Source organism: Monodon monoceros, unplaced genomic scaffold (assembly GCF_005190385.1).
Source record: "Monodon monoceros isolate NGI ecotype Baffin Bay Population unplaced genomic scaffold, NGI_Narwhal_1 Super_Scaffold_7, whole genome shotgun sequence".
NCBI lineage: Eukaryota > Metazoa > Chordata > Mammalia > Artiodactyla > Monodontidae > Monodon > Monodon monoceros.
In genome coordinates this window covers 106,549,162-106,576,638 of record NW_021703784.1, presented here as the reverse complement: position 1 = coordinate 106,576,638, position 27,477 = coordinate 106,549,162, and the positions used below count along the sequence as shown (strand labels likewise).

At 59.8% G+C, this 27,477-nt stretch overlaps 2 protein-coding genes across 6 annotated transcripts in view; one reads left to right on the top strand and one right to left on the bottom strand.

Annotated features, from left to right (window-relative positions):
- The window catches only part of BRSK2 (BR serine/threonine kinase 2), a 63,352-nt gene extending 61,090 nt beyond the window's left edge, over window positions 1–2,262 (top strand). Inside the window, exons 20-21 of the mRNA XM_029209330.1 lie at window positions 11–58; window positions 1,317–2,262. Of these exons, the coding sequence (XP_029065163.1) occupies window positions 11–58; window positions 1,317–1,492 (224 nt within the window). The 3' untranslated portion in view covers window positions 1,493–2,262. The remainder of the gene's footprint in view (window positions 1–10; window positions 59–1,316) is intronic.
- Window positions 2,263–7,215: 4,953 nt separating this feature from the next.
- The window catches only part of MOB2 (MOB kinase activator 2), a 50,215-nt gene continuing 29,953 nt past the window's right edge, over window positions 7,216–27,477 (bottom strand). For 3 of the 5 annotated variants that reach the window (XM_029207548.1, XM_029207547.1, XM_029207550.1), the window contains exons 2-5: window positions 17,085–17,245; window positions 16,241–16,334; window positions 8,520–8,644; window positions 7,216–8,067 (exon numbers count right to left, since the gene is read on the bottom strand). In XM_029207548.1, the coding sequence (XP_029063381.1) occupies window positions 7,754–8,067; window positions 8,520–8,644; window positions 16,241–16,334; window positions 17,085–17,245 (694 nt within the window). In that variant the 3' untranslated portion in view covers window positions 7,216–7,753. Of the gene's footprint in view, window positions 8,068–8,519; window positions 8,645–16,240; window positions 17,246–23,929; window positions 24,512–27,477 lie in introns of those variants that run through there. The other 2 variants (XM_029207546.1, XM_029207545.1) reach the window with 2 other exon arrangements.

Genomic DNA, 27,477 nt, shown 5'->3' with positions numbered 1-27,477 from the left:
TGTGCTCCAGACACCACTAACTGTATGGAAATGATGACGGGGAGGCTTTCCAAATGTGGTAAGAACCCCTCACGCTCACCTGGGCCCCCCCAGCCTGTCACCCCCACCGCTCACCCCTGCACCCCCTGCAGCCTGCTCCTGGCTGGGTGCTGCCCCGCCACCCCCCGGGGCTGTCCTGGGATCCCTGTGTACACGAGGGGCCTGGACATGCACACGTGGCCTCGCTGGCCCCCACGGCACCCAGCCGTGCCCAGCCCCCCAGCCCCTGCCACAGGCAGCCTCAGTCACCCTCCAGGGCGGGCACAGGCCTGGCCCTAGGATCAGGGCAGGCCACGGAGGGACCCCAAGGCTCAGCAGGAAAGGGGGCCCAAGCCCCAAGGCCAGCAAGGGTCCCACGTCTGGGCCCTGGCCGGGGGTCAGGGTGGCCTCTAGTCCTTGGGCCGGAGGCTGGCGTCATGCCCTCTCTGCCCACTGGAGGGGGGCGGGGAGCGGCTCCTGCCCAGGCCCTGAGCTGCCTGGCCGCAGGTGCGCCGGCCGCTCGCCCTGCCGCAGCTGGCGGGGAGAGGGCCCTGCCCGTTCCTGCTCAGGTGGGGGCCAGGTTTAGGAGGTAGAACTGAGGTGACCCCAGTCGCGCACCTGGACCGTGAGCACAGGCCCCCGGGTGGGGCGGGGCCCCGCTTCTGCCCCGTCCTTCTTGCCCTCCAGACATGCCCTCTGGGACCAGGGCCCCCACTGTGGCTGCCTGCCCAGCCCCCCTACACCCCAGCTCCATGCCTGTCCACCCACCCATCCGTCCGTCTGTCCACTGCTGACCTCTGTGTCCACGCTGTGCCACCCGGGCTGGCTGGGGGCCGGGCTCCAGGCCTCCTGGGAGGAGTGTGGCAGGCCCGCTGGCTCCAGCCTCCCCGGCCGCCAGCCCCAGGGTCCTGCTCGGCCCTGGCCTTTACGCGTCCGTCTCCAGAGCTGGGCCGGCCCGCTGGCCAGGCTGCGGGGCTGACTGGGAGGCCGAGGCTGAGGTGGAGGGAGGGCCGGTCCTTCGGGAGGCCTGGCGAGGGAGGAAGGTGCCCACTGGCCCCAGCTTCCGCCCCGCAGCCCAGAGGCCTCGAGCCCCCACCGGCCGCCTGCCCTGCTTGCTGCCGCGGCCCCGCTCACCCGCTCGGACCCCCTCACGGGCCTTTCGTTCATTCGTCTGTTGTTCTCTCTCTTCCCTCCCTCCCTCCTTTTCTCTCCTTTCTTTTTTTCTTTTGTCTTCTGTTCTGTGCACCCAGGCAGCCCATTGAGTAACTTCTTTGACGTAATTAAACAACTTTTTTCAGACGAGAAGAACGGGCAGGCGGCCCAGGCCCCCAGCACGCCCGCCAAGCGGAGTGCCCACGGCCCACTCGGGGACTCCGCGGCCGCTGGCCCCGGCCCTGGAGGGGACGCCGAGTACCCAGCGGGCAAGGACACGGCCAGGACGGGGCTGCCCGCCGCCCGCCGAGAGCAGCCTTAGACACATAGCCCCCTCCCCCTGCACGGCCCCGACAGTGGCCCCCAGGCCGCCACGCCGCCCGCTCGCCCGCCCGCCGCCCGCCCGGTGTGGACCCGGGGCCGCGTCCGTCTGTCCGTCTAGACTGTTGTGAAGCCGGGGAGGAAAGGAAAGGGGGCACCGGGGGCCACAGCCGCGTCTGGGCCGCCCGCGCCCGCTCTCTCTTTCTCTCGCTGTCTCTCTCCCTGCCTGTCTCTGACAACGCCACTGTTTCCGCTCTGATACCAGGAATTATCCCGAAAAGTTAACATGTCATCTCCACGAGGCCGTCCTCCGTGCTCTGCACCGGACACCGGCTGACCGAAGGCAGCTGCCGTGGACCTGCCCTCTCTCCTCTCCTGCTGCTGCCGCCCACTGGGCAGTGAGGCCCTGCCCGCCCGCCAGCTCTGCCCAGTTTCAGCTCCGCATGGCCACGGGGAGGAGGACCCGGCCCCGACGGGAGGCCGCCTCGGGCCCACCCGACTGGACGCGCGGTGACCAGTGCCCCCGGCGGGTCCGGCCGGCCTCCGGGGCAGGCCCAAGGGGGTGAAGCAGCCGTCTGGCCCGGCCGGCACGGCCTCTCCTCGGCACGTCCCCTCCCTGCTGCTCCCTCCTCGTCCACGTCCATGCACCTCAGCGCCGCCCACCTGCCTCGCCGCATCCCACCCCCCAGCTCCCCGGGGGCTGCAGGTGGAAAGAAACCCCGGGGGCCCCGCAGCACCTGCCCACCCGCCCACCCGCCCGCCCCAGGGCAGGCCGAGATCAGTATTATTTACTTGCTGTTTTAACTTATTGAGTTTCTTTACTTCTCCGTTCAGGGAAGGGGCAGCAGCAGCGCCGTCCTGCCGTCTGTCTGTGTGTGTGTCTTGGGCAGGGTGGGGTCTGGGCCAAGGTGCCCCGTGGACAGAGCGGTCGGGGTGCTGGGGCCGCGGGGGCAGCCGGCCGATGCAGCGCCGGCAAGCTACTGTAAACTTTAAAGAATTCCTGCAAGATATTTTTATAAACTTTTTTTCTTGGTTGTTTTTGGAGAAGGGTGTTGGCGGGGGGTGGGGGTGGGGGACCACGGGGCAGGGCTAGGCTTTGAGTCCGGTTCTTACTATACACACGCATATAAATATATTTAGAGAACGGCACGGTTCGCTCCGTCCCCGGTTCTGTGCCGTTACCGTGGAGAAGCGACTCCAGTCCTATGGGGGCCGGGCACGGCCAGGGCCCCTCCGCCAGGCCCGGGCTGGGGGCCATCTTGGTTTTGTGTCCGAGTGCGGGGTGGGAGGAAGGCCCGAGCCGGCCGCCTATACACCACATGCAAGATGGCAGGGCCACTGCAGGGTTTTTTTTTTTTTTTTTTACTAAAATGACAAAAAAAGTTAAAAACAAAACAAAACAAAAAGCAACAAAGGACAGAGAGAACGGTAGCGGCGTCCTCGGCAGCGTGCTCTCTGTTCCCGGAGGGGCCGTGAGGCACGTGTGGCTGCGCCCTCGCTGGGACAAGTCCACTTCGCATCTGGCGTCTCTCCTGCCCGCCCTGCTGCCTCTCCCGTCGTGCATAGATTTTAATGCTTCTGTTCCATTGACCCCCTACCACAGGCTGGGATTTCAATACATAACAAAAAATGAAACACCTCTAACAGCAAAAGCCGCGGTACAAGCGGAGGACCAGAAAGCAATACCTCTCGTTAGCCTTCCTCTTTTGTACTCGGGACACACACAGGCGTCACGGAAACGGACAAGCCCCACCCCGTGTATCCCTTGTCAAGTAACTGTGAGCAACGTTAGTTCCGAACAATAAATTCCTTCAGCAAAGACACCCACGCCGGTCTCCATGCGGGCGGGCGGGTGGGCAGGCGGGCGGGTAGGGATCTGGGACCACCCTGCCAGGTGTGCGTGGTGCTACTTCCGCCCCAGCCAGAGGACAGGCCCTGTGCCGCGGGTCTGCGCGGGCATCACACGGGCTGGGCCAGGTGGGAAGCAGAGAGCACAGGGAAGCACCACCAGAGGCTGACACGGAGCTCTGCTGGGGATGGGATGCCTGGCGAGTACGGCCCCCTGCCCGGCCACTGCAGCTCTGCTGCCACCCCGAGACCTCAGCCCGAGGCCAGCACCTGGGCTTCTTCCTGGAGGATGAGCCTTCTTTCCACTCCTTCCATGGGAAGAGGCACATGGGGAGCGTGGCCCAGCCCCGCAAGTGATGAGCCAAGGCTGGCGGGCAGGCCCTGGAGACGGCGGCTGGCAGGGCAGTGCGGTCCCAGCCGTGCCCACCACGCCCGCCAGCCAGGGACGGAGGCACCATGACCACGCACCAGGGAGCCATCCCCTCTGCCGCTGCAGCGTGAAGGACAGGTCCAGCCTCCCGAGTGCCACGGACCACCCAGCCGCACGTCTTGAGGGCGGCACCTGGCAGTCACCACGCGGCCCTGAGGAGGGACGAGCAGCAGCCCGACGGGGGGTCCCAGCAGAAACCACAACGCTCTCGGAGGCCTCCCCCAGCCTCTCACGCGTGCACCTCCTCCCCCGCGCGTGGAGGGGATCAGGTGTGGCCTGGCCACTCTGCACCCAGGCGTCTACACCACCGCAGCACTACCGACCTTGGGGCTGCGTGGTTCTCTGTGGTGGGGACCGTCCTGCCCGTCGCAGAATGTCAGCGTCATCCATGGCCTCTACCCACTAGATGCCGGTAGCAGCCTCCCAGCCCCACATGACAAACTGTTTCCACCCTTGCCATCCGTCCCTGAGGGCGGACAGATCAGCCCTAAAGAGTTCGTGCTCTTGCCTCCTACACCCCCCTTGCTGGAGAGCGCCTGGAGCGTGCCATGCTTCACTGGCTTAGTCGTGAGCTCAGGAGCTCTGCTGGAAGGGCACAAGGCCCAGGACACGAATGAGGGTCTGCTGACATGGAGCTGGGGCCCTCTTTTGCCCAGCCCCGGACACAGCACTCCACCTTTGAGGGAGGCCTCAGAAGGTACTCTGGGACCAGGTCCTGTTGCTGTCTCTGGACTGCATGGTGTCCCATTAACTTCCGCTTAAAAGCCAAGTTGAAGGAGGGGGTTTGGTTGCTACGTCTCGGCAGGGAACATGGTTACGTGGCTCCTGGCCAAGCCACCAGGGTTCCTTGACCTGTGGTTCTGCATGTGCTTTACTGAAAGAGCCGCTGACACACACAGGCCTCCTCCTCTTCTCCCGCTTGGCCCTCTCAACGTTTGCAGTCTGATGTGTCAACCTCAGCGGGCACACGATGGAGTCCCCAAAGGGAAATACCACAGTACACCCAGCAGACGGCCAGCTTTCCGTATGCCCACCACCGCACTCCTTTAGCGGGAAGGGGCCACTTTCCTGCGATCCCACTTCTGAACCAAAGCAGGCTCAAAAACTGTTAGTGTCACATACTTACTAAAATATAAAATAAAACCCAACACATGAGGACTCGCTACGTGCCAGATACCTTCTGAGCACTTTACGCTGGGCATTAAGCCGAATGGCCCTCACACCATTTCTATGAAGTAGACACTTAAATGGGTACTTGTGAAAAACAAAAAGGATATGGCGGTGAGAGGATGACTTCTCAGGCCCCACTCTCAGGTAGCCAGCCCGACTGGCCTGGGGGCTGGGTTCCTGGTGAACAAACAACGTGGTGTGCTCGCCAAAGCAATCATGGATGGGGGTGGGGGGAGACAGTCTGACCCGTGTCCCCGCAGGGGCTCTGAGTGCTACCGGGTGGCAGAGGCAGAGTGGGCGGGGGCACACACGAGGGAGGGGGTGTGTAAGCAGAGGCCCAGCCCTCATTCCGCTCTGCCAGGAGCCCGCCCTAGACTCTGTCCACGCTCTCAGTGGACAGCTGGGGCAGAGGGCCCCAGGCTCCTCGGCTGTGAGATGGAGCGATTCCTGGCGTCATGAGGCTGCTCCAGGGAGCGCGCTACTGGAGGTGGGCTGGCCTCATCCTGCCCGCCCCTCTCCCCGGGCTTCAGTGCCCACTCCTCCTGCCCTCACCCCCGGCCACCAAGTCCACTCCACTCCCCCGTCACACTTCGCCTTTCCTGGGCCCACGCCGCTCCCCAGGTCCTTGGTGTGACTCAGCGAGGGGTGGGGGTTCTGGCAGGGAGCAGACAGTGGCCGGGACCAGGAGGAGAGAAAACCTGTGTGAGCTCCAGGCAGGGACGTCTGCGGAGGAGGAGGGCAGCAGAGACAGACACACACGAGGGAGGGGAGCCAAGTGCCGCCTCGGGGCCTCAGGTGGGATTGCGGGGTCTATGCTGTTAGTCACAAGCCCAAGCACTGCCGTCTGTCACACTCATCCTTGGAGTCAGGCCCTGGGTGAAGTGGATCATCTCTGTGGGCCCTCAAAATGACCCTGTGAGAGTTCAATGGCCCGTCTCACAGATGTATGAGTCTCCTATTGCTGCTGTAACAAGTTACCAAAAACCAAGTGGCTTAAAACCACACAAATGTGCCATCTTAAGATCTGGAGGTCGAGAACTGGGTCTCACTGAAATGGGTCTCACTGGCTACAATCAAGGTGCTGGCAGGGCTGCGTTCCTCCTGGAGGCCCTGGGGAAATCCATTTCCTTGTCTTTTCCAGCTTCTTGAGGCCGCCTGCGCCCCTGGCTCGCAGCCCCTTCCTCGGTCTTCAAAGCCAGCAACATCAGATGAGCCCTTCTCACCCTGCCATCTCTCTGCTTCTCCCTCTCCTGCCGCCCCCTCCCAGTTTTGAGGAATCTTGTGATTATACTGGGCCCAGATAATCTCTCCATCTCAAGTTCAGACGATTAGCAACCTTACTTCCACCTGCAGCTTCACGCCCCCTTTGCTATGGAAGGTAACATGTTGACAGTTTCCAGGCATTAGGCTGTGGACTCTTTCTTTTGGCGGGGGGAGGTGCGCATTTTTCTGCTTACCGCAGACTGCCCTCTAGCAAGTCCCACATCTACCTCACATGTAAAACACCGCCCGTTCCTGAGGTCTCCAAAAGTCTCAACCCATTATGGTTTCAAGTCAAACCCCAAATCTCATCTAAATCACCTGAATCAGGTAAAAGTGAGACTTTGATCCATCCTAGCACAAAATTCCTTTCCATGTTGAACCTGTGGACCTAGGAAAGTTACCTACTTCCAAAATACAATGGTAGAACAGGCATAAGATGCAAGGGACAGGGTCGGGGGACAGGGCCCTACAGAAGCCCCTCACCTCCGCCCACAGGGGGCTGGACAAGCTCCAGGGTTGTTCGCGCCATGGCCGCCCTGCCCAGCCTGCGCTGCAGGCACACACCCCTCTCTCGAGCTCTCCCTATGCCCACCCCTCAGGCAGTGCTGCCCTGTCCAGAGGTGGTCCCTGCAGCAGAGCCCCTGGGACGGGCGGGCTGGCTGGGAAGCACCCCCAGCCGACTCCAGCCCACACTCTAGGGTCCCTGCCACCTGCGTGGAGAGGGCACAGCACAGGGAGTGAGTGGTCAAGGGCCCCTGGAGACTCGAGACACAAAGCACGGCCCCCGTCCCGCGCAGACACGTTCAGCAGGGGAGCCTGTGGTCGGCCCCTGCAGGAAGGGTGGCACCTGCCCCTGGCCAGCACATCCTTGGTCAGTGAGAGGGCTCCACCGCCCGGGCTGCAGGGGAGGGCACTGCCCCAGGGGCGCAGAGGGGCGGGGGAGGGCAGAGGAGAGGGGAGTGTGGCCAGACCAGAGGGCACCGAGACGCTGAGGACACACGCAGGCGCTGACCTGAGAGAAGTCTTTTTATTACACCCGCACAGGGAAGCCAGGCTCTCCCCCTGCCCCCGGCCGCGTCTCCGCACAAGCCGCCCGCCAGGGCACCGGGATCCGAGCCAGCCAGCCCAGGGGGCCCCTCCTGGGCAGCGGGGGCAGCGCAGGGAGACAGGGCCGCAGCTCGGTGCTCTGCGGCCTCCCCCTCCCCACCCGCCCTGAGCCACCAACAGCTGAGGTCCAGACCAAGCGGGAGAGAGAAGGAGAAGGCCACCCCCAGCCCTAACCAAGACGAAACACGGTGGAAGCGAAGCCTGCGGTCCCCACCTCGGGGGAAGGAGCCCTGCCTGTCGCGTGTCTCCCCGGAGGCCGAGCCGGGTGGCGGGGCAGGCGCAGAAGACCAGGAGAGACGGACCCACAGAAGGGGACTTGGACGGGGGCGGTCCCTAAGTGTCTGCTGAGCAGACGAGCGGAGTCCCAAAGTCCTCGGTGCCGGCGGCGCAGAGCGCCCGCGCCCACACTCCGCGCGCCGCCTCTCCGCACGCGGGCGGCCGGGCTCACCTCTCCTTCACGTGGTTCTGTGCGCCCGCCGCCCCGCCCGCCCCGTCCCCGCCCCCGCGGCCCCCGCCGCCGCCGCCGCCGCCGCACAGCACCTCCGTCAGGTCGTCCATGACCGCCGTCTCTTTGGGGTCGAGCAGGTTGAACTCGCGGGCGAAGAGGATGAAATGCACGTAGAGCGTGTTCAAGTGTCCGTGCAGCTCGAGCGCCAGGGTCTCCTTGAAGTGCGACGAGTAGATGTGCGCCAGCACGTGGAACAGGTACTTGCAGATCTTCTTCACCAGGGACTCGAAGGAGCTGGGGAACTCGCGGCCTGCGGGGAGGGGGCCGTCAGCCCGCCCTGGCCCCACGGCGCCGCCCCCCGACCCCGCAGCCCTCACGGAGCCGCCCCGCAACACCTGAGTGACCCAGCACCCGGGTCGGGGCCGCGAGGGTGGCTGCTCGCCGAGCTGTACTGGGTGCCTCTGTGACGAGGGGCCCGCGACCCTGCCGCGCATGGCCTAAAGCCGGGACAGGGCCTGGGCCGCAGAGGAGGGGGGACCCGGGAGACGGGCACCTCCTGTCGGCCAGGTGCTGCCCTCGGCAGCTCAGGGTGGGTCTGGGACCCCGCCGGGCCTGCTCAGGGCTGTACACAGCCGTGGGTGCTGCTCGACAGCTGCAAGCCCCCCCCTCCCCGGCAAGGGGACCTCGAGGGCCCGGCCATGGGGGGAGGCGGGGTAGTGGAGGCCGCAGGTCCCAGAGCCTGGGGTGGGAGGGGCCACGCACCGTATTTTGTGGGGAACACGTCCTCGTCGGTCACCAGCTTCTGCACGGAGCTCATGACAAAGTCGACGTACTGGGGGGCCGTGCACTTCACCTTCTTGCCCCGCTCATCATACCAGTAGTACTGTCTGTGGGGACAGAGGGGGGGCGGTGACGCCCGCGGCCAGGAGAGCTGGCTGTGCACACAGCATCAGGAAACCAACGCGCACCTTCTGCTCTACACGTGGCCTCAGGCTTCATTCTCTCAAAGGAACGCGTGTTGTTTTACACATTATTTTAGAGGTACCCACGCTCTGTGCCTATCCCTTCCCGGAGGCCCTGCTGTGACTTGTCAGCTGGGCCTCGAGCCTCAGTAGCATCCCTGCTGCCACCAATAGAGGCCAAACCTTTGCCCTGGGCCGGGTGGTGAGGAGGCCTCTGTACATGGGAATCTGGCCCCTGGATGCCCCCCAAAGACCTCAACCTGCCCCGTACACGGGGGTGGGTGTAGGGCAGACAGTCCTCAGGCTGGATTGGGCCAGGGTGTTCGGGGTGTGGACACCTGGGTTTTCTTCTCACTGCGTAAGCCCAGCCGTGAAACCGAGCGCGTCTCCTAGCTCATGTAAACATGACCTATCCTCCAGCAGAACAAACACAAACCCCTGGTGGGCTCCCCCTGCAGCCACCAGCATCCCTCCCACCAAGGGCTCCAGTCTTCCCAACAGCAGGCCCTGTACCTTAAGGCTGGCTCGCCAAGAGCTGCACCAGAGCCCACAGGGGGGCTGGGGGGACACAGGCTGCATCTGTCAGTGAGCGAGCGAGTGACCAGAGCACCCCCTTCCGTGGCCTAGCCGCCAACCCTGCCACACCCCTGCCCCAGCCAGCAGGTCTTCATGGAGACCTCCGCCCGGCATCCCCGCCCCCATTTAGATGACGTTACTTGGCTTCAGAACTGGCTTAGACCAGGTTCCCCCAACACCTCACCATCCCACCTTAACCCAGGCCAGCACACCAGGCTGGCTCTGAGCACCCTGCCCTGATTTCCCCTGGCTGACAGCCACGTGGGCTCACCCACCTCCACCACCTTGCCAGGCCTGTCGTCAGGACAGCAGGTCCCCATCTCTCGTGGCCAGCCTGACTCCAGCCAAAATAAAAAGGCACGGCCTGCCCACGTGACCTCAAGGCAGCCCTGCTGCCTGCCGCGCCCCTGCCCCCCACTGCCTCTAGCAGGAACCAAGGCTCTTCCCCGCCCCCAGGACCGGTTAGCTTATTTGTGCCCCTGGCAGGGCTGGGTGGGGGTCAGGCTGCAACACAGGGAAAAGAGCCCACACACAAATGGACAGGCCACCAGGAAAAAGGCCAACCTTCAGTGGACAAGGGGACACAGCCCTGACTGCCACTGGGTATCAGGCCCCGCCCACTGCCACCCCTGCTCCTCCCACCCAGCCCCGCCCCACCCCACCCACTAGCAGGCAGACTACACTTGCAGTGCCACCTCAGCAGAGCCCTCCCTGCCACGCCTGCTCCCAGGCTGCCCCTAGGCACTGCTGGCCCCGCAGGGAGACCAGGCTGCCCCACCAGGCCCCCGAGCTGGTCAGACAAAGCCCCAAGAAGCTTGCCAAGCTCCCTGCCGGCCCCCAGCAGGGATCCAGAGCCCTCCCCACCACAGGGTGGCCCTGCTGACCGTCCTTCCCCTGCCCGGACATCGGCACCATCTGAGGACATGCTCAGTGAAAGGACAAATGAATCGTCCCTCTCCCCACAACAGCCCCTGGGGTCCCCGGACCAGCTTGGGAGGGGCCCCAGCCAGAGGTCAGACACCGGCCCCAGCGATTCCCCACCCTGCTTGGTGCTGGATGCGACTGGCCCCGGGTGCCACACTCAGAAAAAACCACCGGAGCTAGAAAATGGGAAACGTTTTCATGATGTCAGGCCCGGAGAGACCAGCCCCTTCGGGGCACTGTGGTCGCCCCGCCTGCGTGACAGCTGCAACACTCTGCTTTCAACGTTCCTCTTCTTCGTTTTCATTTTATTTTTGAACTGTCACACAGTAAAGCTGACTGGTTTGGGCATGCAGTCTTATGCATTTTAACCCAAATAGAGGACCCACAACGGGGCACAGCTCCCACCCTGGCCCCCGGCCTGCTGGTCAGTCCCCAGCACACTAGTGACGTGTCCTCAGGAACGCCACACGATGTCCTGGGCCGGGCTCTGCGATCCATGCCACTGAGATGGACACCTTGTGGACGCGCCAGTCTGTCCAGACATTCACCTGCCGAAGGACACGTGTGTGGCCTCCTGTTTGGGGCAATTACGGGTCAGGCTGTTAAAACCCTCCCAGGCGGGTGTTTGTATGAGCACTAGTTCTCGTTTCTCCAGTGTGGACGCCCAGGAGTGGGACAGCTGGGCCCACGGTAGGTGAACGCCTTGTTTCCTGAGAGACCATCAACACGTTCTCGGAGCGGCTATCCTGCCGGGACGCCCTCCATCCTCGCCGGCACCCGGCGCGTTTTATCAGGCGCTCCTGCAGCGTGGTCTGAATTCATATTTCTCCACCTGCTCGTGAGGCAGAGCCTCGCAGGTACTCACCTGCCCTGCTTGGGTCCTCTTCCATGATCTGTCCAAGTCCTTTGTCCACTTGTGACCAGATTTTCTTACTGATGAGCTGTGAGGGCTCTTTATCCATTCCATGCACTAGTCCTTTCTCGGATATGGGATTATTCTGCAGTCTGTCTTCCCTTTCTCCTAACAGTGTCTTTCTCAGAGCAAAAGTTCTAAATTTTGATGAAGCCCAGTTTACGGATTCTTTCTCGCCTATGGACTGTGGCTCGTGTCAACGACCAAGAACTCTTCGCCTAACACTATCACGAAGGTTTCCTCCTGTGTTTTCTTCTAAAAGTTTCATGTTTTATATCTAGAATTCACTTCAAGTTAATTCTGGCAGAAGAGGACATGCAGATGACTCGTTTTTCCAACAGCTCTGGTTGAAAAGTCTGTCCTTTCTCCACTGAATTCCTTTTGTATCTGTCAAACATCAAGGGCCCATGTTTGTGGGGGTCCATTTCTGGACTCTATTCTGTTGCACTGATCTCTGTGTCTCTTCCTTCACCACCACCATGCTGTCCTGATTACCACAGTTTTATAGTAAATCTTCAAAATAGGCTGTGGGACTCTTCCAACTTGACTGTCCTTTTTTCAAAAATCATTGTAGCTATTCCAGTGACTTTGCTATTCCATATAAATTTTAGAATCAGCTTGTTTATATCAATGAAAACTCTGCTAGGATCTTAACTGAGATTGCAATAAATGAATTTACACTTCTGGTGTGTTGAGTCTTCCCATCCATGAACACAGTACGTCTCTCCATTTACGCCAGTCTTTGATTCCATTCATCTGCATTTTGTAGTTTCCAGCATAAAGATCCTGTGCATGTTTCCTTAAGTCTGTACCTAAGTATTTCATCGTGTTTGGAGCTACTGTAAATGATATAATCTTATCAATTTCGTGTTCCAATTGTACACTGCCAGTATACAAACTATGATTGATTTTTGTGTGCTGACCTTGCTAAATGTATTCATTCGACTTTTTGCTAGAATCCTTGGGGGTTTTTTTTTTCCTACATAGACAATCATGTTGTATGCGAATACAGTTTTATTTTCTTCTTCTCCAATTTTAAAGACTCTTATTTCTTTTTCTTGCCTTACTGCATTACCCATCTTGGGTAAATTGTGATATTTTGTGCTTTCCAAGGAATTGGTCCATTTAATCTAAACTGTCAAATTTAATGTATGCAGAGATTTTTGTGATGTTTCTTTATTATCTCCTGGGTTTATCATCATTTCCTCTTTCCATTCCTTATATGGATCATCTGGACCTTTTCTCTCTTTACCTTTGTTGGTGTTACTAAAGGTCCTCAATCTCACCAATCCTTTCAGGAGTCAGCTTACGGTTTCATGAACTTTTCCCACTGTTTGCAGAAATCAACGTCAGTGATTTCTGTTCTTATTTTACCATTTCTTTCCTTCTGCTCAATTTAGGGTTTTTTTTTTTTTTTTTGCTCTTCTTTTTTCTAGGTTCTTAATATGGAAGCTTAGATTGAATTGAGATCTTCTTCTAAAACAAGTGGTTTAATCCTATAAACTTTCCTCTAACCCTTGCTTTAGCTGCACTCCACAAGTTCAGATATGTTGCGTTCTCATTTGGGTTCAGTTTAAAACATTTCCTAATTTCCCTTGAGACTTCCCCTCTGACCCATGGACTATTTAAAAGTATGTTAATTTCTAAATGTTTGGAGATTTGTCCTCTTATTGATTTCTAATGTAATTATGGTCAGAAAACTTGCTCTGTATCACTCTGATTCTTTAAAGTTTGCTAAGGTCTGTTTTGTGAGCCAGGATATGATCTACACTATTTTGATGAATAATCCCAGTGCATTGAAAGGGACGTGCATTTTACTGCCGAGGGTGGAGTGTTGTGTAAATGTCAATTCAGTCCAGTTGGCTGATGGTGTTGTTAGTTCCAGATTCTTGCTGACTTTCTGCCTACTAGTTCCGTCTACTACCAAGAGAGGAATGTTGAAATCTCCAACCATAATGTGATTTTGTGTGTTTCTCCCTTTGGTTCTGTCCATTTGCTTTGTGTAAAAGCTCTGTTGTTTGGTACATACACATTCAAGGTCAGTACTTCTTGATGAATTGACTCTTTTGTAAATAACTCAATCTTCTTCTTTATCCCTAGTTATTTTTTGCTCTGAAGTTTACTTTGGTATTAACATAGCCACTTTAGTTTTCTTCTGATTTGGTATATCTTTGTTGGTATATATTTTCGCATTCTTTCACTTTTAACCTACCAATGTCATTGCATTTAAAGTGAATTTCTTGGGACTTCCCTGGCGGTCCAGTGGTTAAGACTCCACGCTTCCACTGCAGAGGGCACAGGTTCAAACCCCTGGTCGGGGAACTAAGATCCCACATGCCACGTGGCACGGTAAAAAAAAAAAAAAAAAAAAAAGTGAATTTCTTGTGTACACTGAAATCCATTCTTATGATCTGTCTTGTCACCGGCACGTTCACACCACTGACATTCACTGTATCTGTCTGAATTTAAGTTTACCATCGTTTACTCTTTGTTCCCTTTGTTTTCACTCCTTATATTTCCTGCCTTCTTTTGCGTTATTTTTAGTATTTCCTTTTAATTTATCTATTATGATTTTGACTATGTCACTTATGTAACTTTTTTAAGAGATTGCTCAAAGGATTATAAAACGCATATGACCTTTCCATGCTGTACCTGGAGCCAAGAATCACCTCCACAAGTGGAATCACAGAGCCAAACAGCACACAGGGCAGGGCTCTCTGCCTGCCCCAGGACACTACTACTGTCTCAGTGTTCCATCCACACACGCTGAAGACCCATCAGACAGGGTGATGGGTTTTGCTCACCCACCAGACACGCTTTAAAGAGCTGAAGGAGAGTGGAGCGGCCCATCACATCTCCCGTCTCTTGCTCTCCGCGAAGCCTGCTGTCCCGCCTTCCCTTCTAGCACCACTTCCTTCCTGTGTGAAGAGCTCCCTGCGCAGCTCTGCTGGCTGCGAGTTAACCCTCTTAGTCTCCCTTCCTCTGAGAAGTGTCTCTATTTTACCTTCATTCTTGAGGAGCGTTACGTGGAACTCCCGGGGGGACCGCTCTTTCCTTTCAGCACCTGAACCATGTTATGGAGCCTCCTCCTGGCCCCCAGCGGGGGGAAGGAGAGCCACAGCCACCGGCACCACATCCCCACAGGTGCAGTGCTGCTGGCTCTGATGCTCTTCAGCAGTTTGATTATGTGTTTGCGGTGGATTCACTGGGTTTATCCTGCTTGGAGTTCATTAAGCTTCCTGAATCTGCAGGCTTGTGTCTTGACCAAACTTGGTAAGTTTTCAGCCATATTTCTTCAAATATGTTTTCGGCATGGACCTTTCTCCTCTTCTTTTGGGACTCCAACATTACCCTTTGGTTTCTGTCCTTCAGGCACCAGCAGGGTGGAGGAGGGCCTCTGGCCTGGGCCTCAGCCCCACGCCAGGCGCCGGGTGGACTGGATGGTCCCGGGAGAGCAAGTGGCTCTGTGGACCCTGACAGACCTCCCTTTTCCTATTAAACTAATTCATGTGTTTCCACTCCTTGATCTCAAATGATTCCTAGGAAAGCATTTATATGCATATCAATTCATATAAATCTACAAAAACCCTACAAAGTAGGTTACAGATGAGAAGAATGAACAGTAGAATTCTCAAAATCCCCAGATTTCCAAGCTTTACATGGCAGAGCCAGCATCTAGACACGCGTCTGCCTGACACCAAATCCTATGCTCTTTCAAGGAGCCTCTTCTCAAACACATCGATACTGGAAGGGCATGTGGTGCCACGGAGGGGCCCCGGCTTCCCCACTCGCCAGCCCATAGGCCAGCTGTGATGCCGCCTGGTCAGGCACACAGCTGGCAAACGTCCTCCAAGGATGCCACACACATGGCTCTGCAGCACTGCCCTTGCCCACTTCCAGCTGCTGTGGCCATGTCTGCTCTACAGAGGCCACTCTGTCCCATGCTCTTCTCCTGCCCCAAGCTCACCTCAAGCCTGCTCCCAGCACTGCCCACCTAACACTGCCCCATCCTCCCTGGGCCATGCCTGGCTGTGGCTATCTGGGGACACACGTGACACCTGAGCATACCATCAATGGGTCTCACTGGGTAAGTAAGGAGTGAAGAGCAGCTGTCTTCTGCACTTGTGCCCTCTGAAGGGCGGGGGAACTCTACCCTCTGCCTGTGCTGAGGCTTTGGGTGGGCTCTCAGCAAGAGGAGGGCCCACATGTCTGGGCCTGAGCTGGGTCTGCCCGCAGCCTACAGGCAGGGTGAACTCCGGACGGCAGCACTGACGTGTCCACTAGTGGAGGCCCGCTGCTCACGTGTGCTCCTATCAGCCCCTGGCCTGCAGAGGAGATGTCAGAAAGGAGCTTCTGTGCCCCCGAGCCACACCCCGCCCGGGATGAGCCCCTGCAGACCTGGCCTCTTGCCTGTGGCCTCTTCTGTGGCTTCTGCTACTTGGGCCGGTGGCAAGCTCAGGGCCATGTGGTGGCTCTCCTATCCATGTGGCCTCCAAGAGCTGCCACAGAGGCAGTGGGGTACCCTGGAGCCCCTCAGGGATGCCTGCTTACTGAGGAAACGAATGGCACGTGCTTCCAGAAGAGAACAGCCTGCACCAGGCCTGCAGGACGTCACCTCACGGGAAGGTACCAAGGCGTCCCAGCCCCATGGACCAGCAGCGGGTGGGGTGCGGTAGGGCCGGCCTCCACACACAGCAGGAGCTCTGGGTTAGAGCCATCAGCCGGTAGGGCCAGGAGCCACAGCAAAGAAACACACCCTGCTGTCTCAGGAAGCCCAGCGGGCACGTCCTGGGGAAATGCCCTTGCCCCCAGTAATGCATCCTGTCAGCCCCTGGCTGGCTCCCAGCACCCGTGCCCCGGAGGGACCCACACCACCGGGGTCCCAACCTCTGCAGGGCTCTGCTTCCCGTCGCCCTGCCAGGCCCTGGGCCCGTGAGGACAGGAGGGGCAGCCTGGTGAGGACCCTGCTGAGGAAGGCACTGAGCCACTGGGAGGCCTCGAGCGGAGGCCGCGAGCGTGGGGTCTGAGAAGACGGAGTGCAGTGGCCGGGGGCACGGCCACAGCCTGCCCGAGCCCCCGGGGCAGGGCCGCACCAGGCAGTGACTCACGTGTTGCACACGGCCATCGTCTGGCACGCCTCCCCCGTGCAGAACTCTGAGATGGTGCTGTACTGGAGGTTGACGTGGTGGAAGAACGTCGTGGCTGGAAGGGAAGAGAAAGGCCGGGCGTGAAAACCACACCGGGGCGCCACTCTGCGTCTGCAGCGTCCTGCCGGCCCGGGGGGACCAGAGTCCCTCTCCTCGGGTCCCTGCTGTGGGGGCTGGTGCTTATCTCAGACCAGAGACCGAGGCCCCAGCGCAGCATCATCCTCGGGAGCGGGCGGCACGGACCAGACGGTGCTGAGCTGGGCAGGGTGCCCGAAGACTGAGACAGAGTCCCCTCCACGAGGGGTGGGGCAGCAAACCTCCCACCCCAGCCCCTTGACCACACCCTGCTCTATGGTCACCAGCTGATCGGGGACACCGCTAAGGCAGGTGGCAGCACCAGCTCACGGCCACAAAGCCTACCGCTCTCGGGAGGAGAGCTGGTGCCTTGCCCTGCATGGGGCATCCCACGAACCCTGAGCCTGTCCGGCAGGCGGGGGTGAGTCCGCCACCCTTCCCATAGGCCATGGCCTTCCCGCCACCACAGCACTGCCGGCCTTGCAGCCATGCTCCTGTCCCACGGTGCCCCCCTGGCCCTGGTGTCCTGTCCCCAGGTGCGACCAGGACCCGCACTGAGTCCCCGCATCTGAGGGGACCCTGAGTGCCCGGCAGGGCTGGTCACCCCGGGCCTCGGCTTCCAGCTGACGCGGGTGGTTGCGGAGGGAGGGGGTGCTGAGCACCAGCTCCGGGGGGTCCTGCGGGAAACGGGGGGCTGCCCTCCTGGCCCTGCCAGCCCGCCCCCACGCACTGTTGCTGGCCAGCCACTCATTGAGGTCGATCTCCCGGGGCAGCACCACCAGCTCCTTGAACCCGAAGTCGGTGATCCTGGACTTGGTGTACTCCGGCTCCAGGTACACCTTCTTCTCCTCGGCAACGGGCTTCTTCCCGTTGGGCTTGGCTTTAGACTTCCTGCAGAGACAAGGGAGTGCGGGGTCACGGCAGATGCAGGCGTGGAGGCTGCGGGCCGGCCCGGGAGACGAGCAATGCCAGGGGACGCCTCGGGGGCTTCTGCTCTTGTGGGCCCAGGCGTGGGAGGAAGCTGCCCTGCGCCCGTGCCCTCCCTTGCCACCGTCAGGGGCCCAAACCTGGAACCCAGGGCAGGCAGGGAGCTCCGGGCCCATCGAAGGGTGTGGGGTGGTGGCCACACCAGCTGGCTCACCCGCCACACGTGACACCGCGGCCCTGCAGCCCCTCTTGGCCCCCACCTGGGCCTGGGGTCCCGCTGCAGGGACACAGGGATGCGCACCACTCGGCCAGGCCCTGAGCCTCTGTGCAGCCCCACCATGCGTCCTGCTGCTCAGATGATCCAGCAGCCCGGCCTTACCGAGCACCCACTGTATGCCGACGCCCCAGGCCACCCCGCTGAGGCCTCCTGTCATCACGAGCTCATGGCTCACCCGCCTGACACCTGCCCGCTGGCCTGCGCTCTCTCCCAAGTAGTGCACGGTGCAGGTTCCAGGCAGAGACAGGAGTAGGCGTGAGCAGATGTTACAGAGATTTGATGAAATGACCACTTTTCACTAAATCTTTCTTGGTAAGGAAAACAGTTCTTTTCCATTAAAAACATGCTGTCACAGAGCACAGAATGGGCCTGTTATGGCTATTTTTACATGCACGAATACGTATTTTTGCAACGTCTTTGTTCTCCTACAGCGAGTGCCAGTACCTAACCCGTGAACCAAAGCTCTTTGGGGCTGAGGGAGCCTCAGCCCCACCTCGGCGGAGAAGGCGGCGGCCCCAGAACCAGCCTCCCGCCAGTTGCCCCCAAGGCCGGAGCCGGGGCCACGGTGTGTGCGGCCCAGGCAGGCCAAGGAGATGGCACATCCCCTAAGGAGGAAAACTGCCCAACAGAGTGGCCCAGAGCCTGCGGCCGGGACGCCAGCCCGAGTCACCGTGTCTGCCACAGGCCGGAGCCCGAGCTGGGCGAAGTGAGTGGTGTGCCGAGGGGCTGCCTTCCAGGCGCCGCCGCCCCACGTCAGCCAGTGTGGAGCAAGGCTGCTCTCTCCTGCACCTGTAGGCCCACGACGTTTCAAGGTTAAGACTGGGTTCTTGGGCCGGCGTGGGTTGAAAAACTGAAGGAAAAAACCCCTAAGAGCACGGATTAGTCTCTTGCTTCTTTTACTTGAATGACTGAAATCTTTAGTGGCAGACATCACAATTTCCAGAAAACAAACTGCAAATCAGTCAAACTGTCCTGAGTCTCACTGACCAGAAGAGGCCACTTCCGGCTGTAGACTCTCAAGGAGGGATCACCTGGGACAGAGGATGATCGAGGGAGACTGAGGGCCGGCACAAAGTCCAGTGCGGCCTCCCACCCCAAGGGGCAGCCACAGGCCGGAGGGACGCTACCTTGCAGGGGAGGGTGGGCGGGCCGAGGACCTGGGCCCGGGGGCTGGGGCTCGCGGCTGGGTCCTACCAGCTCATACCCCCGTGGTCTTCAGTGCCCGCAGAAGGAGAGGCGCTCCCGTCGCTGCCTCCGGCGCCTGGGTGAAAACACTGCGGCCCCGCACAGGGCACAAACTAGACACTGCCGTCCTCTGTCCCAAGGGCTCTGTGTCCCTCCCACCCCCGCCAGCCCCGCTGAGGCCCACATTTGGCGGCGCGGGGGGTGTCACACGGGATGAAAGGTCTGCAGCTCCTGACCTTGCCGTTTTTTCCCTTCTGTTTTGAAAAGTTGCTAGTGGTTTATTTAAGAGAAACAGGAAGGAAAAATGCTCCCTGAATGCCAGGGAAATGTTTTCCCTTCAGCTTCTCACAGCAGATCTTTGCCTTAAAAGGCAATGTGTGCTTGGCCTCTGGGTGCAGCGCCGGCAGAGGCCAGTGCTGGGCAGGGGCCACAGTGTCCTGGGGACGGGCCCGGGTGGGTTGGAGCTGGAGCGTGGGTGTGAACACTGCACAAACACAACCACAAGCAGGGGGCACTCTGGGGGTCCCCACGGCGGGCAGGTGGGGCTGTTCACTGGGGACAAGTGTGGGCACGGGCTGTGGGGGCCCTGCAGCCGCTCCCAGTGTACACAGAGGGGGACAGGGCCCCAGAAGGGCTGAGGGCGCCCTGGGCTCCCCGGAGATGGGTGGGTGGGGTGCTTTCCTGACCCTGGGTCTGTGCTGCTGAGCCACGCGCCACCTGTCAGAAAGCCTGCACTCGCTTGGAAGGTCCCCATGTCCACAGCCCCAAGCACACAGGATGCACCTCCAACCTCAAGCCAACTTCTGCTCTGGTCACCCCTGAGTGTCCATCCACTGGGCAGATTCCCAGCTATAAGCCCGGCCAGGCTTAACCGACCCCCTCGCCTGTGCTCCAAGCGTGTACCTGCCCGTCCCCCGCCACAGTGCACACCTGGCCTGGGCCAGCCACCTACTCGGAGCCTCAGTGTCTGGGTGTGGAGGCTGCCGCCACCACACGTGAGGGTGGGATGAGCGGGGGCCTGGGCTGTGAAGCCACTGCCAGACCCGCCTCCTCGCCCCGCGCTCAGGGAACACACGGCAGCAACGGCGGCCGGGTGGCCTTTACATGAGCGACCACAGGCAGAGCGGCAGCAGGAAGCGGCCGTCACGAAGGGGCGTCACGGGGCCTCGGGCACAGGCCTGCTCGGGGGTGCCATTGTGCTGAGGGTGTGGTGTCCTCGTGCCCACACATCCCTTCCAGGGAGACTGAGAGCCCCTCCGGCTGAGGGCACCCTCCATGTTTGGTTCTCAGAGGGGCCGGGGAGGCAGCCCCAGGAGGACCTGGGTTTCTGCTCCGTGCGACAGGCGTAGGGGGCTCTGGGCCATGATCTGTGTGGTCAGAGGCCTCCACCTCCTCGCCCCGCCTCACTCCTCTGTCCGCACCGGCCCTCCTACAACCAACAGGCAGGAGCGCCCCGGGGCCCCCAGGCCCTGCCTCATCACCCAGCGCTGGCCTGGGGCCCCCAGACCCAGCACGGCTGGGAACGGCTCTCCTGCCAGGTCGGCCGGCCCGGACCTCTCTGCCCTGTCCTCGAGTCTTCCTTCACACCCTCCCCCAGGAGACGACGGCCATTGACCAGGTGGTGGCAGGACTGAGTGACAAGCCGGCCTGGGGTGAGTCTGGGGATGTGGAAGGGCCTGCCACACCTGAGTGCCACCACCCCAAGTCCTGTCCTTTCTAGAGAGGTGAAGGCTCCTGGCCAAGACGCTCGGCCCCTTACAGCACAGAGTTTCAGACGACACGTGGTGACCTTGGAAGTGGGACAGGCTGCTGTGTGACATAGCAGCGGCACCCATCCTCGGTCCCCGAGGCCGTGTCGGCAGAGAGGACGGGACTCTCCGCCCAGAGGCACCAGGCTCCTAAACGGGCCCTGTCCAGCCTAGGCCCAGGCACCCCCTTACCAGCTAGGGCTCCCACAAATCCATGAAAGGGAAGGCTGGGCATGGCCCCGGTGTGGAGGGACAACTGTGGAACCCCTGGGCCGCGGGCAGGAGGGTGGACGCCAGGCCTCAGCCCACCCAAGGTCCGCCGCGCCCTCCTGGGAGAAAGAATACGGCTGTGGGCACACGCGGAGAACCCCCCCGTCTTACTGTGGGCTCTGAGGCCGAGTCCCACCCGGCCGACGCCAAACACCTGGGAGGGGCCGCGGCTCCGCAGGAAACACCTTCTGACGGTCTCCCCAGTGGATGCCCACACAGCCTCACCCCTCAGCCTCCCCTGCTCCTGAGGCCTTTACTGCGGGGGCGGGGGGGGTGCACGGTCCCCACACCCGAGGCATGGACCCAGCTGGGTCCCTCCGCCAATGTGCCTGGCCTGGCAGATTCCTGTCTACACGACCCCGCCCAAGGTCACTCCGCCCAGTCCCCTGGGATGGCCCCTCGGCTCAGTGTGGCTTGGGTACAGACACAGACGGCCATGCAGCCCAGCCCACCGGGTGAGACGGCTGAAGCGTGTGGGAGGGGTCCAGCCCAAGGAACGTGGATGCACCGCGGGCCCCGCCTGCACACAGCCCCGAGTGCTGGGGTGGGTGGCGGCCGAGGGAACCCACCGAACGCCGAAGGCCCACGCCTCGAGCTCAGTTCACTGTCTCCATCCAAAGGCAACTCGGCTGGCCCAGACTCCAGACCCCAGGCACGGCCATCCCTGGGGGCCACCACGAGGACGCCTTGGTTGGCACAGTCCTGCCCTCCAGGGAGTAGCAAGCAGCTTCCGGGTTTTACAAACAAATGAATCCTCCAGGCATCATTAGTGCTGGGCAAGGGGCCGGTGGTCTCCAGGCACAGAGCCGGCTTGGCTGCAGCCAGTGAGGTGGCGCTGGATCAGGGGACGAGACAGGCAGGTGGGGGAGGCTCCCCTCTCTCCTCAGGGCCCCGCCCGCACTGCTGTCCTCCCCCCCAGCACCCCCAGCCAGTGCCTGGCCCGCAGTGCTCCCCAGATGCTGGCACAGATGCCAGAGTGGCCAAGGTTCTCACCAGGAGGGGGATGCAGGGCAGATTCGGCAGGGGGCACCTGCAGGAAGTCAAGGGAGCCTGGAGGCCTGAAGGAGGGTGGGCAAGCCTGGAGGTGGGGCGGCCTGGAGTCAGCCTTGCGGGACAGAGGGGGTCGAAGGTCTGGGGTGGGGAGTGGGGTTATGAGGCTCCTGCAGATGTGTGAATGTGGACTCAGAGTAAAACACAGATGCCGGGAAGGTCCCACAGGAAGGCCCCATGGAACACTGGGCGGTGCCACAGGTGGTCTTAGAAAGGAGGAGCCCACAAACAGGGATGCCCACCCTCCCAAGCCCCCAAGTTCTATGCAGTGGGACTGGGAAAACCGCACTCTGACACTTAGAGACACCCCCCCACCCCACCCTGCCGCCTGGACCATGTTCTCACAGGTCCTAACCGGCCCTGGTGACCAGCCCCTTCCCAGAGCAGAAACTCAGAGGCTGAGGGCTGGGAAGACCCCCACAGAACGCCTGTCAAATCCCCACGGGCTGCACGAGGCAGATGCTGTGGAGAGAGACACGCAGGTCACCTCTCGGTTTAACAGCCTGGCAGTCAGCACCCGAACAAAGAACACTTTCACAGCCTTGTGTCCCCTACAAAATAAGAGGCCCGTTTTCACAGCCGTGCGTCCCCTACAAAATAAGAGGCCCGTTGAGAGGGAAGCCACCGGGGCAGACGAGCGAGGGCTGCTGACACCCGAGACCCACCGTCCATGCACATCAGGTGCTCGGGGCACTGCTCCGTCCAGAACCGCAGCCACGAGGCGGCCACGCTGCTCAGAGCCTGCATCCTCCCCTACCCGTGAGCTAATAAGCTGCTCTTCTTCTAACACCTGGCTGGACCGCCACCTTCACTGGGAAGTCTTCTCGGATCCCCCAGGGGGACGGCCTTGGCCTCCTTCTCGCAGACAGCTCAGAGGGCTGGCCCTGCCTTCCTGTCCTCCGTGGAGCCTGTTTCGGCGTCCGGGCCCCTCCCACCATGCCATGTGCACACAGGCACGCACCGGCCCCCACTTGCTGTGGGGACGTCACCGTTCCTGATCTGAACCAACGACCTGGAGGGGGCACTGCCAGCTTGCCCCACACCTTTACATCGCAGGGCAGACTCCCCGTGAGTCCTCCCTGGGTGGCAGAGGGCGGCCCCTGTGGGAGAGGAGGGTGCAAACCATAGGAAGCCGGAGACACAGGTCATAGAGCTCACTGCTGGTCCCACCACCAGCCACACTTGGCCCTCACCCCAGACCCTGACCAAGAGGCCTGCTTAGCTTGGTTGCAATTAAAGACAGGATTAGAAAAGCAAAAGATACTTTCACTTAAAAGTTACGACCCACCCAAATTACAGGCAAATACAACATTATTACGTTGAAGGAAACCTGATTTCAGTCTAAACTGTGACACATCCTGGGTGAGGAGGGACAGCGCTCCTGACCCCGCCAGGAGCCTACCCTGGGCCCCCTCCCCTCCCCGCTGGGCTGAGCCGGGCCCCCCAGTGCTCTCCCGAATGCCTGAAACAGACACTTCCACCCTGAGACAGAAGAGGCGCTGGAGTTTCTCCAAACCCCTCGTGTGGGACACCGGAGGCTCTGCTGCAGGAGGTCAGAAAAAGAGGTGAGAAAAGAGGTCAGAACCTGCTTTTCTGGTAACGCCCCTACAGCAGACAAGGCCCAGGGCAGTTCTCTAGATAAGGCCGCTGGTGGACAGACTCTGGTCATCCTGCCCAGGGACCAGAGGCCAGACGCCGGGGGCAGCGAAGGCTCTGTCCAGCAGGCTCGGGAGGGCACGAGGCAGGTCTGCTGCGGTCTGAGACGTGGTTCATCAGAAAGACGGACACCGGTCATGGGCGCCCCCTGTTCTTACCCAGACCCTCTGGGCCAAACACTTCCCTTTCAGGCCCCCCCCCCCCGCCCAAACAGCAGGAAGCGCAGGACTCTAGGGAGAACCTCACGCCAAACAAAGTTCTGACCGTGTCCAGCTGGTTCCCAGGCATCCACAGGTGGGGCCGTGCCTGCCTGGGGCCCATCAGCCCCCCAGTCCCACCGGAGGGGTCTGCACACCACGGCAGCTTGACCCAGAGGACAACTACGGCCACTCCTCCCGAGATTGAGCCCTGGGGCAGAGACTAGGGACAGTCACACAGCCCCGCCGTCCCTGCCACGTTCACCTGAGCACTTTGCCGACTGCTTGAAGCACCATCTTGCAGCTGAGCCCAGTCTTCGGGGGCTGGCTGAGCAGAGCCCGGTCTGTGGGGACACTGCTGTGGTCTCCCAGCATGATGGGCGGCGCGGAAGCAGGCTGGGAAAGTGGGAGCCCCGGCACCGGCGCTGCTCCCCGCCGCCCTGCCCTCCGAGCAGCCCTGACTTGCCCTGACTCGGAGCCAGCCACGCCAGCCAATGAGGACAGCGGGGGAGGAAGACGGGCTCTGGCCGGGCAGGGACAAACAGCTGCTCCCTTTACAGGCGGAGGCCGGCCAAGTCTGGTTACACGAGGGAGTGTCTCAATCGCCTTTTCAAAGTGGCGCCGTGCGGGCGCAGCGTGGGGCGAGGCCACTGCCGAGGGGACAGGCATAGCCCACAGACAGGACCCGTCAGTGAGGCCCCGCCGTGGCACGAGGGCCCTTCCGATGTGGCCGGGAAAGCTCTCTGAGCAGGCGGGGCTGGGCGGGCGCCCCAGCTGGGCTGCAGGGAACGGCTGGGCATGCACCTGCAGAGTGCAGACGCGGGCGTGTGGTGTCTGCGTCCACGGCCTTGGGAAGACAGGGCCGGGGCGCCCCAAGCAGGAGCCGAGCTGGCGTAGGCAGTGGGCGGTGGAGACCCCAACGGACACGGCCAGAGGCCTCCCAAGGGGGCACAAGAAGCTGTGTGGCCGAGGCCTCCTTTACGGCTGGGCCCCACAGGAGACCACCAGGGACTGCAGAAGCAGACGTGTGAAAGAGGACGATGCTCTCCGCAGCCCTCATCTCTGGCTGACCATGGCGACAGCTTGCTGCCGATGGGGGCAGCACGGCCACGCTTGTCCAGAAGCCCCGTCCAGCGGCAGCACAGCACCCCGGCCTCAGCCCAGGCTTCTGTCCCCGACGCTGTGTCCCACAGAGGGCCCGGCCAACCATCCGTCCAGGCTCAGGCCAGCTCTGTGCGGCGGCAACTCCAAAGCCACCGAGAGGACTACCTGACGTGTAGTGGGGCAGGCTGACTTCCCGGGCAAAGCTGGGGACGCCGACAGAGCCCCAGCTGCACGTGAGGACCAGGGCAGGAACCCAGGCACCGCGCTCACCCAGTGAGCGAGTGAGACTTGGAGGCCCTGGGTTGGGAGGACACAGCCTCCGGGCAGTTGGAATAACTGAGCAGAAGGTGCCTCTAGGCTCATCTTGTTATATTCCCTGCCCTGGTCCCACAGCTAGCCACTCTTCTTCAAGAAGCCCTGGGTCCCTCTATTGGAGAAAATTAAAGACCGAGACCTGGGACTTCCCTGGTGGTGCAGTGGTTAAGAGTCCGCCTGCCAATGCAGGGGACCACGGGTTCGAGCCCTGGTCTGGGAAGATCCCACATGCCGCGGAGCAACTAAGCCCGTGCACCACAACTACTGAGCCTGCGCTCTAGAGCCCGCAAGCCACAACTACTGAGCCCGTGTGCCACAACTACGGAAGCCTGCATACCTAGAGCCCGTGCTCTGCAACAAAGAGATGCCATTGCAACGAGAAGCTGGTGCACCGCAACAAGGAGTAGCCCCCGCTCGCCCCAACTACAGAAAGCCCATGCACAGCAATGAAGACCCAACACAGCCAAAAATAAATAAATTTTAAAAAATAAAAAATAAAATGAATAAATAAAGACTGAGAACTGACCTGGTCATCCCACTGCTGCTGGGATGTCACTTTCCTAGACCCTCTCAGCTGACAGAGCAAGGAGACGGGTGTGCGTGCCAATCTATATGTTTACATCCCCACTCACGTGTACACTGCAACCACATTAGGCTAGACGTGAGTTCATCCTGACGCCTCCATCTCTGATCCAACCCCCGGGGATCATTCCGACCTCCCCCACTGATGGTGATAAACCTGGAGGTTCTGAGTGGCTTTGTGAAAACACAGAAGAAGAGGCTCCCGTGTTGTGAAGGCAGCAAAGCCATCGGGCCCAGAACCCTAGTTGAAGGTGCAGGAAAATTTGGTGCACTTAAGAGCAAGTGGGAAAAGCTACAAGGTTGAGTCCAACGAAAACAGAAAAGAATAAGGAAGAGTAATAACTAAAACACTCCAAAAACACACACACAAAACAGATGAAAACTGTACCTTGATAAACTGGAATTTGAAAACCTCAGAAATAAAGTGATTTAAAGAAAGATTTGAGGGCTTCCCTGGTGGCGCAGTGGTTGAGAGTCCGCCTGCCGATGCAGGGGACACGGGTTTGTGCCCCGGTCCGGGAGGATCCCACATGCCGCAGAGTGGCTGGGCCCATGAGCCATGGCTGCTGAGCCTGCGTGTCCGGAGCCTGTGCTCCGCAACGGGAGAGGCCACAACAGTGAGAGGCCTGCGTACCGCAAAAAAAAAAAAAAAAAAAGAAAGATTTGAAAAGAGAGACAAAAGAACTCAAAGTAAGAACCACAAATGAAAGTTACTGAAATGAAGTCTAGACTAGAAGAAACAGCAAGGCAGTGCCATGGGAAACAGAAGATGGAAGGGGATTTGGCCAACCACTGAGCTGAGGGCCACAGGTTGGAGAAGAGCAGCTACAGGAGCTGTGAGCCCAAGCAGCTTGTATCCCGTATCCTGAGATGTTACTAAATTCACCTTTTTTCTTTAGCTCTAGCAGACTTTTTGCAGTTTCCTATAATTTTATAAGTATATATGACCCTGTTATTTCCCAAACAAACTACCTCTTCCTTTCCAATACTTATACTTTTTATTTCTTTTTTTTTTTTCTCTCTCTCTCTCTCTCTCTCTCTTTTTGCCTCATGGCACAGCTAAGACCATCAGCACAGTGCTGAACAGAAGTCGTGAGAGAGAGCATCCTTGCCTGGTTCCTGATCGCAGGGCAAGATGTTCAGTCTAGTCTTTCAATTGAACATTTGATATGAGCTCTAGATTTTTTCCGGGTGCCCTTTGCCACTTGAGAACATTCCCTTCTATTCCTGGTTTGCTGATTGCTTACGTGAATATTTTGTCATGCACTGTTTCTACATCTAATTGAGATTTTTTTCTCCTTTATTCTGTTAATGTGGTGAATTATACTGACTGATTTTCAAAGGTCAGCTAAGCTTAGACTTCTGGGAAAACACCCTCTCTGGGTTATGACCTGTTATTCTTTTTATGTATTTTTGCCGGATTCGCTTTGCTAATACTTTCTTAGGGAGTTTTACATCTGTGTTCACGGAGGACAGTGCTCTGCAATTGTCCTTTTCTTGTTAGGTCCTTGTCTTATTTTAGCCTCACTGAATTAGTTAAGTAGTATTTCCTCCTCTATGTTCTGAAAAAGCATGTGTAAGAATGTCTGCAGTTTTCCCAGTGAGGGGTGCTCTTGGTGTCTTGTGGGTGGAGGCCCCACACAAAGACCCGTCCTGCCCCAGCGTCAACAGTGCTGTGCAGGCGGCAGACGCTCCGCGAGGGGCGTGCAGCTCACGTGCTCCTGCGCCCACAAGGCCTCCACACAGTTACACGGCTGCTTCTCTACCTGCTCCTGGGCCAGCATCACCAGCATCACCTGTGAGCCTGTCGGA